The 17,339-nt window shown below is 40.1% G+C and overlaps 1 protein-coding gene across 1 annotated transcript in view; it reads right to left on the bottom strand.

Annotated features, from left to right (window-relative positions):
- HMGCLL1 (3-hydroxy-3-methylglutaryl-CoA lyase like 1) overlaps positions 1 to 13,545 on the bottom strand; it is an 87,937-nt gene extending 74,392 nt beyond the window's left edge. The window contains exons 1-4 of the mRNA XM_075268391.1: positions 13,457 to 13,545; positions 12,763 to 12,901; positions 11,221 to 11,298; positions 342 to 449 (exon numbers count right to left, since the gene is read on the bottom strand). Coding sequence (XP_075124492.1) covers positions 342 to 449; positions 11,221 to 11,298; positions 12,763 to 12,855 — 279 coding nt within the window. The 5' untranslated portion in view covers positions 12,856 to 12,901; positions 13,457 to 13,545. The remainder of the gene's footprint in view (positions 1 to 341; positions 450 to 11,220; positions 11,299 to 12,762; positions 12,902 to 13,456) is intronic.
- Positions 13,546 to 17,339: the final 3,794 nt, after the last annotated feature.

Below are 17,339 nucleotides of genomic sequence, written 5' to 3'. Positions count from 1 at the left end.
TACCAGCAAAGAGATTTTGACTAATCCCCTCTACACATTGGGGAAAAAAAAATGTAAATTTTACATATAGAAACACCAACATTTCCCCTATAGATATAATAGAGGATCTCAAAATCTCAAAAAAAACCCATAAAACACTAAATGATTTTTCGCTGTGTTGCATTTCACAGCATCTTTTAGCTTTAGTTTGCTACAAGTTAGCCTAAAAGGGTGGCATTTACTTATGATCCGTTTGCATCCAGTTATTTGCATACTCTTTATAAATGGATGCATGAACAATATAATGCAAACATGATATGAACCTAGTCTAATAAAATCTTTGTAAATCTTAAATATCTTACCTGGGGTACCCATTTGGAAGACACAAAACTAGTGACTTCTATGACCGGTAGGCCTGCTTCTGAGAGGCGGTTGATTAACTCAATTTTAATGTCAGTTGGTACAAAAGCCTGGAATGAAAAAAAGAATTAGCAGTATTTTATTTATTTTTTTGCAAGAAAATATTTTCTTATCCATTTTCTGTATATTGATTACATAGATATAATAGCAGCTAATAATTAGATTTTACTTATATAGTGCCAACATATCCCACAACACTCAGATATCATTGCTCGCTGTCTCAAGTATGAGTCACAATATAAATTCCCCATCAGTACATGTTGATATCTTTGTCCACTGTAGCGTTTATGATGTGGAATACAGAAGTTTGTAGTATATTATTATCCATTACTTTATGTTTGCAGGCTTTTTCATCCTATAAGTCAGTCTATAATTTTAGGCATGTTTTAAACTGTATTTATTTTTCAAATCTGTTGCTATTCTATTTCATAGCTTTATAACTGGAGCTAAAAATATTACTTTAACCTGTTAAAATTAGAAAACATTTCATGCCATAGAATGATCGGTTAACTTCATTAACCCCTTCCCACCGATGGCATATTTCGATTTTCGTTTTTCATTTTTGACGCCCCTCCTTCTAAACCCCATAACTTTTTTATTTCTCCGCTCCCAGAGCCATATGAGGTCTTAATTTTTGCGGGACAAATTTTTCTTCATGATGCCACCATTAATTATTCTATATAATGTACTGGGAAGCAGGAAAAAAATTCAGAATGGGGTGGATTTGAAGAAAAAAATGCATTTCTGCGACTTTCTTACGGGCATCGGTTTTACGGTGTTCACTGTGCAGCCAAAATTACATGTCTCTTGTATTCTATGATTTGGTACGATTCCAGGGCTACCAAATTTATATGGTTTTATTTACATTTTAACCCCTTAAAAAAATCCATAACTGTGTTAAAAAAAATTTTTTCTAAAAGTCGCCATATTCTGACACCCATAACTTTTTTATATGTTCGTGTATGGGGATGCCTAGGGTGTCTTTTTTTGTGGGGCCGGGTGTACTTTTCAGTTCTACCATTTTGGGGAAATGCTATTGCTTTGATCACTTTTTATTCAAATTTTTATCAGAAGCAAAACAGTGAAAAAACGGCGGTTTGGCACTTTTGACTCTTTTTCCTGGTACGGCATTTACCGTACAGGAAAAATATTTTTATAGATTTGTAGAGCAGGCAATTCCGGACACAGGGATACTTAACATGTATTTGTTTCACAGTATTTAAGTACTTTTATATGTGTTCTATGTGTTCTACCACTGGTTGTCTACTGTATAAAACAGTAGACACCCGGTGGCTATGGCGACTGCCCGACTCCCGGGCAGCCACCATAGTTAAATACCCGGCATGCGCCGTACTACTAGGGCGGATGTCAGGAAGGGGTTAAAAAGGATAACCAAGACAATTAATGGACAATCTCTAGGCTAGTTCATTATTTGAAGATTAGTGAGGATCACCCAAGCCCTGCACCAATCATTTGATGACAGGACTGTGTACAGAGCCAGAAGCAGATAGCCCTTACAGAGTTTACTGGCCTGGAGACACTATTGCAGGTCAGCTCTCATTCAAATGAACTGAGATGTCAATCTGGGCAAGCTCTTCACATGGTGATTCATGAATTGCAGATTGCAGCAAAAGTGGGAGGGACCTTTTCAAGAGGTGTGGCTGTAATGAAACAAATCATTATTTTATGATATCTTGGTCCAACAAGCAGAGTAGAAAAGAGGTGTCATAACCTCAGAGCTCAGGAGGCCTCAGAGCCCAGGAGGAACACAGCTCTGCAAGGCAAAAAAAAGAAAACCCATCTTTCCCAGATAACGATGCATCATTGATTTCCCACATTAGGGAATAAGAGGAGGGGGGCACCCTGGCAGGGAGATGTGGCTTGGCATAAACCATAATAAACTGTTTCAACTTACTTCCAACACACATCTGTGGAGGTTAGCTAACAGAGCTGGGGGTGTCCAATTCCATTGAAAAGACCCTCTAAGCTTCCTGTGACCAAAGACTAAGTATTATTCTGTTTTTTTCCCCATTATTTTAAGGCTGTTTGCTTTTCGTGTCCTTTATTATCTTTTATTTGATATATAGCACAGAACCTTTTGGGCATTAAATTGTTCAATTTAAGGCTCTCTGTGTTGCTCTATGAACCCATTACCTGTTTTAAAGTGTGTTTATGTCTGCTGTTGGGAGCAGTAGTGTGTGTCTGGTATTCCAACTAGTCCTTGATTATGGTTACAACAGGTGTATTAATTTGGGGGTGCAGGGACTGTGTTGGGGTGCGATTTACACTCAGTTTGCAGGCTGAGTGAAGGGTGACTGCAAGATTGCCAAAATGGCGCCTTGATCAGATTTGAACAAGTGTGAGTGCTAGGTCTCTGCTATATACAGTCCTATGAAAAAGTTTGGGCACCCCTATTAATCTTAATCATTTTTAGTTCTAAATATTTTGGTGTTTGCAACAGCCATTTCAGTTTGATATATCTAATAACTGATGGACACAGTAATATTTCAGGATTGAAATGAGGTTTATTGTACTAACAGAAAATGCGCAATATGCATTAAACCAAAATTTGACCGGTGCAAAAGTATGGGCACCTCAACAGAAAAGTGACATTAATATTTAGTACATCCTCCTTTTGCAAAGATAACAGCCTCTAGTCGCTTCCTGTAGCTTTTAATCAGTTCCTGGATCCTGGATGAAGGTATTTTGGACCATTTCTTTCTACAAAACAATTCAAGTTCAGTTAAGTTTGATGGTCGCCGAACATGGACAGCCCGCTCTCAAATGATCTGAAAACAAAGATTGTTCAACATAGTTGTTCAGGGGAAGGATACAAAACGTTGTCTCAGAGATTTAACCTGTCAGTTTCCACTGTGAGGAACATAGTAAGGAGATGGAAGACCACAGGGACAGTTCTTGTTAAGCCCAGAAGTGGCAGGCCAAGAAAAATATCAGAAAGGCAGAGAAGAAGAATGGTGAGAACAGTCAAGGACAATCCACAGACCACCTCCAAAGAGCTGCAGCATCATCTTGCTGCAGATGGTGTCACTGTGCATCAGTCAGCAATACAGCGCACTTTGCACAAATAGAAGCTGTATGGGAGAGTGATGAGAAAGAAGCCGTTTCTGCACGTACGCCACAAATAGAGTTGCCTGAGGTATGAAAAAGCACATTTGGACAAGGCAGCTTCATTTTGGAAACAAAAATTGAGTTGTTTGGTTATAAAAAAAGGCGTTATGCATGGCGTCCAAAAAGAAACAGCATTCCAAGAAAAACACATGCTACCCACTGTAAAATTTGGTGGAGGTTCCATCATGCTTTGGGGCTGTGTGGCCAATGCCGGCATCGGGAATCTTGTTAAAGTTGAGAGTCGCATGGATTCCACTCAGTATCAGCAGATTCTTGAGAATAATGTTCAAGAATCAGTGACGAAGTTGAAGTTACGCCGGGGATGGATATTTCAGCAAGACAATGATCCAAAACACCGCTCCAAATCCTCAGGCATTCATGCAGAGGAACAATTACAATGTTCTGGAATGGCCATCCCAGTCCCCAGACCTGAATATCATTGAACATCTGTGGGATGATTTGAAGCGGGCTGTCCATGCTCGGCGACCATCTAACTTAACTGAACTTGAATTGTTTGTCCAAAATACCTTTATCCAGGATCCAGGAACTGATTAAAAGCTACAGGAAGCGACTAGAGGCTGTTATCTTTGCAAAAGGAGGATCTACTAAATATTAATGTCACTTTTCTGTTGAGGTGCCCATACTTTTGCACCGGTCAAATTTTGGTTTAATGCATATTGCACATTTTCTGTTAGTACAATAAACCTCATTTCAATCCTGAAATATTACTGTGTCCATCAGTTATTAGATATATCAAACTGAAATGGCTGTTGCAAATACCAAAATATTTAGAACTAAAAATGATTAAGATTAATAGGGGTGCCCAAACTTTTTCATAGGACTGTAATATAGCAGATGTCAGTAAACTACCCAACATCTGCCATGCTATTACGGTGGATGTCAGGGAGAGGTTAAAATTAGTGCAAAATAAGTGAAATGTATTCACAATATGTTTTATTATCTTTTTATGTGAATTTAAATTTAATTTAATAAAGCATATGGGCACAAGTAAGCTTGAACTCATGCTCCTCCAAGAGGTCCCTGAGGCAACACTAAACAAAATTTTACACTCAGCCTTATATACTAGAATGTCAACTATCACTACTAAATTGTACCCTTCAATTTGATGTACTAAAACTAAAAATGGAGAGTATTTTGTGTAAATTCAATATTTCTTTGTATTTTTTGTTAGTCATCTTCTCATAATACTATTGATTCTGATAGCTGCAGTATATACCTCAGTGTTATATTAATATACCCTGCCTATTAAAAACATTCAGTAAGCTCTCCCAACATGTTTTGACACTCATCCATGGTGAAATTGAATGAGTAGATGAAACATAGGGTAAATTAATCTTCTAAGTTTCATATTAGCAATTCTGTGTTAGACAGGACTTCTTTATTAGCCGGGAAAGCAATTGATGACTCCATTGGTCCTTGTATCAGGCAGCTTCAAAATAAGTCAAAGGTTCAACCAGACAGCAGAAAAAGCAATTCTTGACTGCATAGCTAGGGTATAACCAGTAGGAAGAGAGAGATTGTGGTCCTGCTGTATAAAAGCGCTAGCCAAACCAAACCTGGAATACTGTGTCCAGTCTAGAGACGCCATCTATAACAGGTCATAGTTAAAATAGAACAAAGCTACAAAAATTATGGAGGGTCTGAAGCAGATAACATATCAGGGAGACATCAAGAACTTAAAGGGGTATTCCTAACTCGCCTGTTCACCATCTTACAGACTGTGTGCTCTGTTCACTTCCTGGTTTTCTCCGTAAATTTGTGGGCGGGGTTTCACTTGCTCTGCTATCTCTCTTCATAGCAATACATGTTTTCAGTCAGTACTGAGGGATGGTTGTAAATAAATTAGTACAGTATCACCGGAACATCCACAATCTGAAGCTGATGTAGCAGAGCTGTATTTGATAGGTGATGATAATCCCAAATTTACATGCTACAGGACCAAGAGTCAGCTTGCAATAAACTCAGTTTTAGGTCTGTGTTTGCATACAGAGGTAACAGACTCCCTGTCTCAGCCCTTATCAGCAAAATGCAATTAGCTGACCTGATAACTGGAAGAGGGAGATAAAGAGCTCAGAAATACAAACTGGTGTTATGTTTAGGACCTGTACTTATCTCAATAACAGGGGTCCCCTATCCCCCATCTTGCAACAGTTATGAATGGAGAAGTCAGTGTGCCATTTACGTCTACAGAAAATAGCCAAGCATACTTCATTCACATCAACTGCAAGATGAGGACTGAGGTTCTCATAAGAAGTGCAGTTCCAGGAGTTTCAACCCATATATCAGACAATCATGGCATATTCTATAGATACACCATAACTGTCCTAGATAGGACCACCTGTTTTACATTTTTAAATAATGAATAATTTGTGTTTGAATCTGAAAATAGCAGTATTAACTCTTTCAAGTTACAGAAGTTTGGTAAGTACAACTTCACCTTGACCTTTACTTCACCTTGTCTTAATGTCACCATTAACCTTTAAAGAATGTAAATTACCCTTCACATCAGCATCTGTTCATATGACCCAACTTAAAGCATATGGCTATCATAGAAAGAAGTCCTGTACAGAGCATCCTGCTCAACTAAACAGAACAAAGAGATGCTACTACAAAAAACAGAGTATGGCCATGATCGATCATTCATTCATTCGTTCGTTCATTCATTTACAGGTTTCTTGCGATAATAGCCAAATTGCTAAATTTTTCAGTTCAGAGTGATCTTAAGGGGGTCCTCCTTTAGAAAAGGGGTTGTACAGTTTTATACTTCTAATATTATAAATGTGAAAGTTTTTTTGTTTGGATGTTTGTGTGTTTGGATATTTGTTCCTCAATCATGCAAAAACGGCTGAACGGATTTGCCTGAAATTTGCCACATACATAGATAGGAACCCCGATTAAAACATAGGCTACTTTTTATCCGGGTAAATCACGGCACTACACGGCCGCTATGCACGAATTTAGGTTCACCCTACACTAAAGGACCTGTGATGACGTCATCACAGGTCCTTAAGCCATTCTCTGATAGGATCACACTATTGGGTGGGTGGAGATACACACTATTTTGTGGGTGGAGCTATATAGGATGAAACTGGCCAGTGTGAAAGCTGAATAAAATGAAGTCTCATGGAAGATTAGGAGACTACAGAACATGCAGGCTGTGTGTGGGCAAGTGGAGTATGACGGGGGAATGTGTTGATCTGACTCTGATGGGAGAGAACTGTGGCACATTTCAGCAACATTCGGTCAGCCATTTGAAACACAGAGGCTGCTCAGATACTGACATAACCAAACCCCTGTAATCACAATTTTCCGATGTAGCAGAGCTTAGGCAGTGCTGTAGCACAGCTCTGTAGGCTCTCCATATGCAAAGATCTACATAAAGCTAGGTATCCTACGCATATGCAGCGTTGTAGCAGAGCCGAGACGCGGGAGCAGGCTGATCGAACTGTGGCAAATTTAGCAACATCCGTTCAGCTATTTCCAACACAGAAGCTGCTCAGACACTGACATAAGAAGATCCCTGTACTCCAAATGGCCAGATGTAGCAGAGCTTAGGCAACACTGTAGCACAGCTCAGTAGGCTCTCCATATGCAGAGATGTACATACAGTTGGGTATGCTGCGCATATGCAGTGATGTAGCAAAGCCAAGACGCGGGAGCAGGCGGATCATCAACAACAGCAATTGGCTAAATATAAGTGGCTCAGCGCCAACGCCAACCCTCAGAGGAAGTCGTGAGCAGATGCTAGTATTAGAGATGAGCGAACACTATTCGAAACAGCCATTTCGAATAGCATGCTCCAATTGAAATTAATGGACGTAGCCGGCATGCGGGGGGTTAAGCAGCCGCCGCTTCCATTCATTTCTATGGGAGCGTGCTATTCGAAACGGCTGTTTCGAATAGTGTTCGCTCATCTCTAGCTAGTATAGTATATACTTATTAGGGATTTCAGAGATAATAAAGTGGGTGTTTGTGTTCATGATCCTCATCCCATAGCCAGAGTAAAGAGCAGTCACAATGACCACATCTTACTTTGGAGAACCTGCCTTTATTACACAAGACATGGTATTGAATTGGCACCATGTAATGCTCAGGTCTCATGCACACAAATATCGAAAAAAAAAAACAGCCAAGAGAAATTCAGCATCCATTTATTTCACGGCCGGTTGAATCCATGGTGCATCTGCTTTCATGGATGCCTAATATATTTGAGCCTATTGATAGATTCTCGAAAATAGACAAATATTGGACCTGCTCTGCTTTTAACAGTACATTAACCTCTTCTTACCACAGGCATTTTTTCGATTTTCATTTTTCGTTTTTTACTCCCTGCCTTCAAACTTCATAACTTTTTTATTTTTCTGTTCACAAAGCCATTTGAGGTCTTAATGTTTGCGGGACAAATTGTACTTCGAAATGGTACTATTCAGTATGATATACTGGAAAGCTGGAAAAAAAATTGGAAAGCTGTGAAATTAAGAGAAAAACTGCATTTGTGTGAATTTCTTACAGATTTTGTTTTTACAGCCTGCTTAATCAAGAAACAAAAAGAGAAGAAAATACAGTGATAATCATTCCCAAAATAAAGCGTATACTGAGCTAACAGTAATTCCCTAGACATCCTGTAAGACAATGTTATGTAATTAACATCATGTTCAGGTAAGACAGGAACTCTGCAGAGATCTCTAGCTGTTGGACTTCAGCCACCACAATAGGCCTAGGTGGTCCATCTGGGGAATGTCCCTTTTGGGGAGTCCTTCAATGGTGTAAGAGATACCTTGGGCAAAAAACCCAATACTTTTCCAGTATAGTTTCACCATTTTGAAGTGCTAAGAAGCTATGTTTACATTTGCAGAAGGTGGATACCCATTGTAAAGAGAAGGTAAAGTGGTTTTTTTTTTATATTGTGTTTCTGCAAAATTTGAAGGAGAGGCTTCAGGTTGCATTCATGTTGGATAATACAGGGTGTAAGAGCTGAATAAAATCTGAATTTCAAAGTTAAAGCAGTTTGTTGGTCTTTAACAGTGAGGTTTTATCACAAGGTCTCTAAGCCTGTAGCAAGAACAAGAAAACAAGGTTGGGAATGGTGCCTCCCAATGAATACAGTGAGAAAAGGATTTTACATAGAGCACAAATATCAATTTTTCTCACTTATTTCATTGAGGGACACAGGACCATGAGATGTCCAAAAGCAGTCCCAGAGGGTGGGAATTAATCGACGGCTATGAAAACAATTTAGTAGACATGGGTGGCAGAATCCCGATGTTTAACAGCCAGGAAGTTTCAACAGCTCTCTGGAATGAGCAGTCGCACAGAGAGGCGGCGGCCTGTTGTTGAGCCAATAGGCCTCGCAGATAGCAGACCGAATCCATCCAGAGATTGAAGACTTGGAAGCAGCTAGGTAAAACCAACAAGATGCCCAAATGAAGGAAGGAGTAAGTGAGAGACAAATAGAAATGGATCACCCAAACCATATCCAGACAGTGAAGAGAGCACTCATACGGGAGCTTGGGGTTTCGGACAGAAAAATGAAAAGACAATGTCCTCATTGATGTGGAATGCAAAATAGGACCGGTACTGGCCCAAAGTGTGGATGATCCAGTGATTAGGTGTATGGCTAAAACAACAACTTTATTGCGCAATCAAGGCACAATGCATTTCAGGCGTCACTTCGCCCTTCCTAAGGTGCACAATTATAAAATAATGTATACAATAATAAAAATCCATATTCACTATCCAAAAGACTTTTCTCTTCTACATATCAATACTAAAGTAATTATATTACAATACCCAGAAAACTTTTTTCTTTTATATATCATCACTACAGTTGTTCTTAATTTGTATAAACAACTGAGTAAGTGACTAGCCCTAATATAAAATAGGGCATGTGAAATAATAAACAAAAGTAAAGGTGATAGCTAATATAAAATAGGACATGTGAAATAATAAACAAAAGTAAAGGTGATAGCTAATATAAAATAGGACATGTGAAATAATAAACAAAAGTAAAGGTGATAGCTAATATAAAATAGGACATGTGAAATATAATATAAAATAGGACATGTGACGCCCGAAACGCGTTGTACCTTGATCGCTCAATAAAGTCGTTGTTTTAGCCATACACCTGAGCACGGGTTCTTAATCACTGTATCATCCACACTTTGGTCCAGTACCGGTCCTATTTTGCATGCCTATACACCGGCAGGGTGTCAGGAACCTAGCAGCTCTACACACTCCAGAGCGGGGTATCTCTGTCAATCGTTCCCATTGCTAATTTAGAGTTGTGTATCCACAACCCACAAAGGTGAGCCTACAATTGCATTTCATCACCTTTGGTTTTAACAATATTGAACTACGGGCCGCTCGGTGTTTCTCTCGCTATTGTTTTTTGAGATTCATTGATGTGGAAGGAAGAAACCGCTTTAGGCAAAAAAGAAGGTGGTGGATGAAGGACAGCCTTGTCCCTGTGGAGAAGATGCAATGGAGTCTTCTGGGACAGTTCAGCTGGTTCAGAGACTCTGCGGATGAAATAAGGACTACCAGGAAGACAACCAGGAAAGTGTCACTGGGGTCAGAAGGCCTCCGATCCAATTTCCTACTTGATCCATGGGGGGGGTCACCAGGAGCTGTGCTGCCATGCAAGAAGCCTCCCTTTCTCTTCCTTGGGTGGAACGTTATGTTCCATCCCCTTCGGTGCTCCATATTCCAGGAGTGGACAATTGGGCGATAAACTACCTAAGCCAAGAAAAACTCAACCTAGGTAAGTGGTCTGTTCACCAGTAGATCTTTCTCTGACTGGACGTTCTTAAAGGAGAAAGGTTTAATGAGACAAAACTAAGAAGATGGCCCTAAGTTCTAGTCAATTGATCTGGAGGGAGGTCTCGGCTTTGGAGCACATGCCCAGAAAGGTCAAGGCACTGAGGATGGCTCCATACCTGGAAGGACTAGCGTAGGTGGAGATCACCTGCTAACAGAGGGGAAGAAGAACTTCCTCTGTGAGACTACTGGGGAAGAGACCCACCAGGGAGGCAAGAGAATCAGACGGTTGTGAAGCCCACCATCGGTGGCAAGTGAATCTGACTATAGTTGATGGCTGACAGAGAGGTGGGATCAGTCAAGGCCTGCAATTCTGTCACTTTATGGCTTGTGGCAGATTTGTAGAAGAACTACCCTGGGGTGATGAGTCGCCATTGGATGTAAAGTAATGCCTTTTTTAGCTGGTTATAACCACTGATGGCCTGCAAAGGTACTGAGCTCTAGTGACTCAGGTCTGCCATGAATCCCACACACATGCACTCTCCTTTTCTACATTTTTCCCTGCATTGTTTCTTCTCCTATTAAACATAAAGGGGAATACCTGCAATTCTGCCGCTAAAATTAGCATGTTGCGTCTTTGAAAACTCAGCTTTTTTGCAGCTTTTTTCTGCAATATGTGCATGAGATTGATGAAATCTCATCCACTTTGCTGGGACTGTAAAACACGGCATTTCTTTCCACTGCAGCCAAAACCTTAATATGCCCTTAATGTTTTCACTATTATCATTAAACTAAGAATATTTTATGGTGTTCACTGTCCAAAAAAATCAATAATGTTCATGCACAGACAATTATGAAAATGTCCAAGGGAGTTATATGATTTTTATGGACACTTAATCTACACATAAATGTTACCTTTTCATTTTGTAAGCCATCTCTTGGTCCAACTTCTACTATTTTTACATATTTCGGAAGCCCACTTCCACATGGCCCCTGAAAAAATAATTTATATTAAAATTTTAAAAAAATGTGTTAACCACAGTAACAAAATTTACCCAGAATAATATAGCCCGCTGCCATTTAATAGGCTTAAAGTGGTATTCTCATCTATACTAGTCATGGCTAAGGTGGGAATACAGGGTTTAAGCTCCTTGACACCAGGCAAGAAATTATGGAAACAGCTGAAAGTGGATTTGCTAGACTATTGCCATGACCTGCAAGATGACCTGTCCAAAAAAAAAGCAATTTCTGGTTATATCCACCAGCAATTGATCAAGACAAAAGGCTTCCACTACTAAAGTGGATAGAGAACATTAAACTCTGCACAGTTTTTTCAAGTTTCATATTTATAAAGAGGGGCAGATTGAGGGAACCATTGGCACCGGGATGTTCAGAAAGCTCTGTTCCCCTCCTTTACACCAAAGGTCCCTCCGCACAGTATAATATCCTATAGCAGCCCCTATACTGTGTAATATCCACTTCATGCATTATAATGTGCAATAGTGGCCCCTCCACACAGTATAATGTCTTATAGCAGCCCCTATACTGTGTAATGTCCACTTCATGCATTATAATGTGCAATAGTGGCCCTTCCACACAGTATAATGTAAATAATACAGAGATCTGTGCTGTCTCCGTAATGGTGATATGCAGAGTTAATGGGTGTCAGAACCCTGCAGATCTTACTTTGATCTGACATAAATAATAGAAACCAAATAATCCCCTTATGGTTCATTTTGCTGCACTGCTGCAAACTTCCCACACCCAATCCTTTCAGTAGCTCATAACATAAAGAGGAACTTTCACCTCCTGCGGCACATGCGGTTTAATACACCGCTAGAAAGCAGAAAGTGCGCTGAATTCAGTGCACTATTGGCTTTCACGTTCTGTGCCCCCGGTGAAGAGCTATCGGTGCCGGTACCATAGCTCTTCACTGTCAGAAGGGCGTTTCTGACAGTCAGTCAGGAACGCTCTTCCTCACAGTAGCGTCTATTGCGCTGTACTGTGAGAGCGGTGACGAACACCTTCCTCCCCTCCTAATAGTACTCGTCCATAGACAAGTACAGAAGGGGTGTTCCTCACCGCTCAGCTACATCGCTGGGCGGTAAGCAACACCCCCCTCTCACAGTAGAGTGCTATAGACGCTACTGTGAGGAAGAGCTTCCCGACTGACTGTCAGAAACGCCCTTCTGACAGTGAAGAGCTACAGTATCAGCACCGATAGCGCTTCACTGGGGGCACAGAACATGAAAGCCAATAGTGCGCTTTCTAGCAGTGTATTACACCGCATGTGCCCTAGGAGGAGAAAGGTCCTCTTTAATGTTGACAGAATTAATAAAACGAACCCATAATCAATCATACATGTTGTACATGAACATACACTGAAAAGAATATACAGTATATGTGTGTGTGTGTATATATATATATATATATATATATATATATACAATACTATACCTGTGTAGTTGCTACATCTCCAACCCAGGCTTGATCTTTTAGAAGGTGTTGGTAGCTAAGGCAATGCTTGACCGCAGTTGGAACGTTACCCATCAGACACAAGGTATAGTCAAGCAGACTTGGTGAAATTAGCAAACAGCTGAAATGAGAAACAAATGTCACTTGTGTAAATGCTTTTTGTGATTTGTGTGACCTTTACTACTTCTATATATTACTTACTGGAAGCAGCTTAACAGCTAATAATATACCTCAAGGACTATGTGCAAAAAGGATAATATGAGTATAAAAAAATCCAAATGTCATTAATGTGAAACTGTAACTATCAGCACCAGTACCATTATTATGGGGAGCAATATGTCCAAGTAAATTATTGCTTTGTAATGCCACACTCTAAGCAATATGCCATCATATTTTCCTCCTCACTTTCCAGTTCTGCTGCCTCTGACCTGATCCATCTGTATTTTAAGAATTCAATGCATTTATTCAATAACATTTCATAGAACTCGCGTCATGTAAATGAAATGTGATAATAAAATAGGAACGATTTGCTGTCTTATCTTTCTGAAATGTGCTTATTCCTGCAGCTGGATGACGACATGCTGTATACAGCTCATTACAGTCATTACATGATTTTCACATTTGCTTTGTAATGGATTGCAGAGGTCACCTTTGCATTTTTTCCTTTCCTTCTTACCCATAATATACAGATCTGTAATCTGCTGTGTATGTTTTACTCCCATCAGAATGCCGGCATAGATTTCCTGACTGTATCACAGATCTGTACTAGGCATGCTCAGCTAAAGATGCTATCTAATTTCTCTTAAAGGGGCCAGGTACACAAATACTTAAAAGGGAAATACCACAGTAGCTCTCTATAGGAAAGCACAGCAGTGTTTTACCTGCAAATCAAAAACTTGCGACAGAATGAGACTAACGCTGACAGGAATAGCATTATATATGTTTGTAAGAGAGAATTACACTAAACAGCAACAAAAAAAACTTTCTGCAGGTATCTTGTTATACAATAATCGATCTTAGTCAATTTGAACATGCTGATTTCAAATATGCAAACTGTTTTTCTCTATCACCCTCCATTCTTGAAATATCCACGATCTTAAATTTTATATTTCAATTAATTACTTCAAAACATAAATGTAATTTTTGTACAAAAACTTGTATTTTAAAAGTTATTGCTACATGAATTTTAAAAAATGAACGTGGCTATAGCTACTGAAATTATATATAACATATTATGTGATAAACAAAAATTCAGTTTGAAGTCTAATATCTGTAAAATATGTGCAAAAATTCGTTAAACATGTTCATGGTTTAAATTTCTTGGCTGTGGACTTCCACTTATACTGATGAGTTGACAAATCACGCTGAAGCGTCCAACAGTAGTCTGCCAACATCGCTGCACTCCACTGACTCTCATAGTGTGACTCCATCACCGAAATGTCCTGGTGGAAGCGCTCGCCATGTTCATCGCTGCGCCTAAGTTTTCTAGAAAGGCTATTCCACATGTACCTTTTGTATGTAAATTGCCTCAGTAGATTTTCAATAAGTCCATTTTTATTCATATGCTAATGAGCCTTCTATGCACACCCCGGAAGTCTCTTCGTGCACTGTTTCCTGTGTATATAGCACAGGCTGCTGCTGCTGACTCCTCCCTGCTCTCATACACAGCACAAAGCATAGAGAGGAGAGCTGGCTGACAACTTCCTGTGCACTGAGAAGCTAATTAGCATATGAATAAAAACTGACTTATTCAAACATTATTGAGGCTATTTACATACAGAAGGTATGTGTGGAATAGTCTTTCTAAAGGCTGTGCAAGGATGTGATTAGTTAAAAATGACTTTTACCAATGATAGAGCCCCTTTAATAAATAATTATAAAGCAATATTCTTTTATATATACATATCCTACTAATATTATAAATGTGAAAGTTTGTGTGTTTGGTCCTCAATCACGCCAAAATGGCTGAACGGATTTGGCTGACATTTGCCACATACATAGGTTGTGACCTGGAATGAAACATAGGCTACTTATTATACACATATATACTGAGATGTAGCAGAGCCGAGACAGGGGTGCAGGCGGATCATCGCCAGAAACGATTGCATGCATATATGCGTGTCATTGCCAACAACAACATGCAGACGAAGTCGCAGGCAGATGCTAGTATATATATAGAGAGAGAGAGAGAGAGAGAGAGAGAACATATATATTATATAATTGTGTATACTATCAGAAGCTTGTAGTCCTATTTAAGCAAAATAAAAACATTTATTTGACCTGATAGAGCAAAACAGTTTTAAGATTTGAAATTAGCATAAAGAACTGCTTAAGAAACACTTAATGACATTTAAGATAGCCACAGCGTGTTTTCCAATGTTATTTGTAAGTATAAAATGTTATCAATATCATTAATTTAACTTTTTAGCCCTATATATTAAACAAAGGACCTTGAGACTTTATTATTTCTATAGAGAATTGTACAATGAATCCTCTTTGATGGCCAACCTAAATTGCATTAAAAATGGTCTTCTAGCAGGGTGGTCTTCTCAAAGAAGTTCATGGAAAAAACTGAAAATGTGGTCTGGCTCAGGGGTTATCTTCTCAAAGAGGTGGTCTTTTGGAAAGGTATCATTAAGATACTGTATATGTGTAGGTAAGAAAAGTCCTGCTTGGACACCGTGGAGGATTCATCCGCAGAATCCGTGGCAAGATGGGGCAGCTCGCTTCTTTTTTTCTGCGAGCGGGAAAAAAACACTACCAGAAAAAAGAAGCGACTGGCTCCCATTGAAGTCAATGGGAGGCGTTGTTTGGAGCTGGATTCTGAGGTGGATTCCGCATCAAAATCCGGACCAAAAAACTCTGTGTGAACTCAGTCTAAGACTCAGGTAATGGTAATAGCTGACAGCTCACTGTTTCATTGTACTTAACCCTATCTTCACCTGGAGGATGCAGACAGAGTTGAAACCAGGGCTTACTACTCGTAGACCCTTTTTCTGCAGGACGTCCCGTGGGGCCTTAGCCTAAAGGAGTTTTGTGAACTTATAAGGTTGATGAATGACCCTTTGATATGTCGTCAATCAAAGATCAGTGGTGGTTCAACATTCGGGATCATTTGGACAAGTGATGCTGCTTCTTTACTGAAACCCAAGTACAGCAAAATACATTATGCACTAACTGTATTTGGTTTTGTGATTCAGCCCAAATTTATTTGAATGGGACTGAGCTGCAAACAGGCCTGATTATATGACCTGTGAAGCAGAAGTGACACTCATAAAGTACCACTGTCACTTCAAGCAGCTGACAGTTTGGGGCCCCCAGTGTCAGAAACCTGGTAATCTTGAATTGATAAACTATTCAAAGGTCATCAATTTTATAAGTCAAGGAAAACCCCTTTTAATCTAATTGCAACCTTATATACCTCTAAAATGCCTATGCAGTTGAGAGGGAAAGCCACTGAAGTTTCTGCAACAAATTTGTCATTGAATATACCCTATTATAAAACAAAAAGTTGTAAACACCATAACATTTGGCTTTACTTGGATTTTACTTGTTATTAGTATTTTACTGATGGTACACTAAGGGAACATTATAGGTACAAGGATATTATTATGTCAAAATTTTAACATCAGGTTTATTGTAACATTTGCTTTAAAGGGGTTTTCTCATGCAACAATTGTGAGAGTATATTGTTAAAGATGAAATATCAAGTGAAAGTGGATCCTATAGATGTAAATTACTCGGTAACTTAGAGGGAAGGGGAGGATGACAAGAATCAGTGCAGACCAGGGTCGGACTGGCCCGCCGGAGCACCGGGGAATCCCCCGGTGGGCCCCAGGCCCCGACTATACTGATGCTTATTTTAGCATAGGCAGGGGCCCGATCCATCCCGATCCAGCCCATTGATGGGGATGGATCGGGATGGATCGGGCCCCTGACATTTCAATCGGGCCCCTGCCCATGTCAGAGGAGGATTAGGGGAGGCGCTTAGGGCACCTCCCCTAATCCCAAGAACCAGCGCAAGGAGAGCTGCCGCTCTCCTTGCGCTTGTTCAGCCATCTACATATCAGCGTAGGCGGCGTCATCATGCCGCCTACGCTGATACACAGATGTCTGAGAGAAGAGGATGCGGCAGCAGCGGGAGCAGCAGCGCGCGGTCGGTAAGTATAATAACTTTTTTTTGTTTTATAATAGGCCGCTGCCTGCTCTAGTATCTACCAGCAGGCAGCGGCCTATTTACTAACCCGGACCTGCTCACTGCCGCCCCCGCTTCTCCTTGTACTTTAGGCCGCGGCGGGCAGTAGTGAATAGGCCCGGGCCAGGCCGCAATCCCACTGTCGCTAATATTATACTCAGGGGTCTTTTCAGACCCCCGAGTATAATAATCGGAGCCCCAGGGGAGGTGAGAGAACATAATAAACAATGTTACTTACCTCTCCGGGACCCGATGTTACTTCTAGCTGGCTTCGGGGCTATATGGTAATGCCCAGACGTCACGTGGTCTGGAATATTACCATATAGGCCCGAAGCATGTTCTAGCAGTACCATATAGTCCTGAA

Source organism: Leptodactylus fuscus, chromosome 3 (genome assembly GCF_031893055.1).
Source record: "Leptodactylus fuscus isolate aLepFus1 chromosome 3, aLepFus1.hap2, whole genome shotgun sequence".
Classification (NCBI taxonomy): Eukaryota; Metazoa; Chordata; class Amphibia; order Anura; family Leptodactylidae; genus Leptodactylus; species Leptodactylus fuscus.
This window is presented reverse-complemented; position numbering and strand designations above follow the sequence as displayed.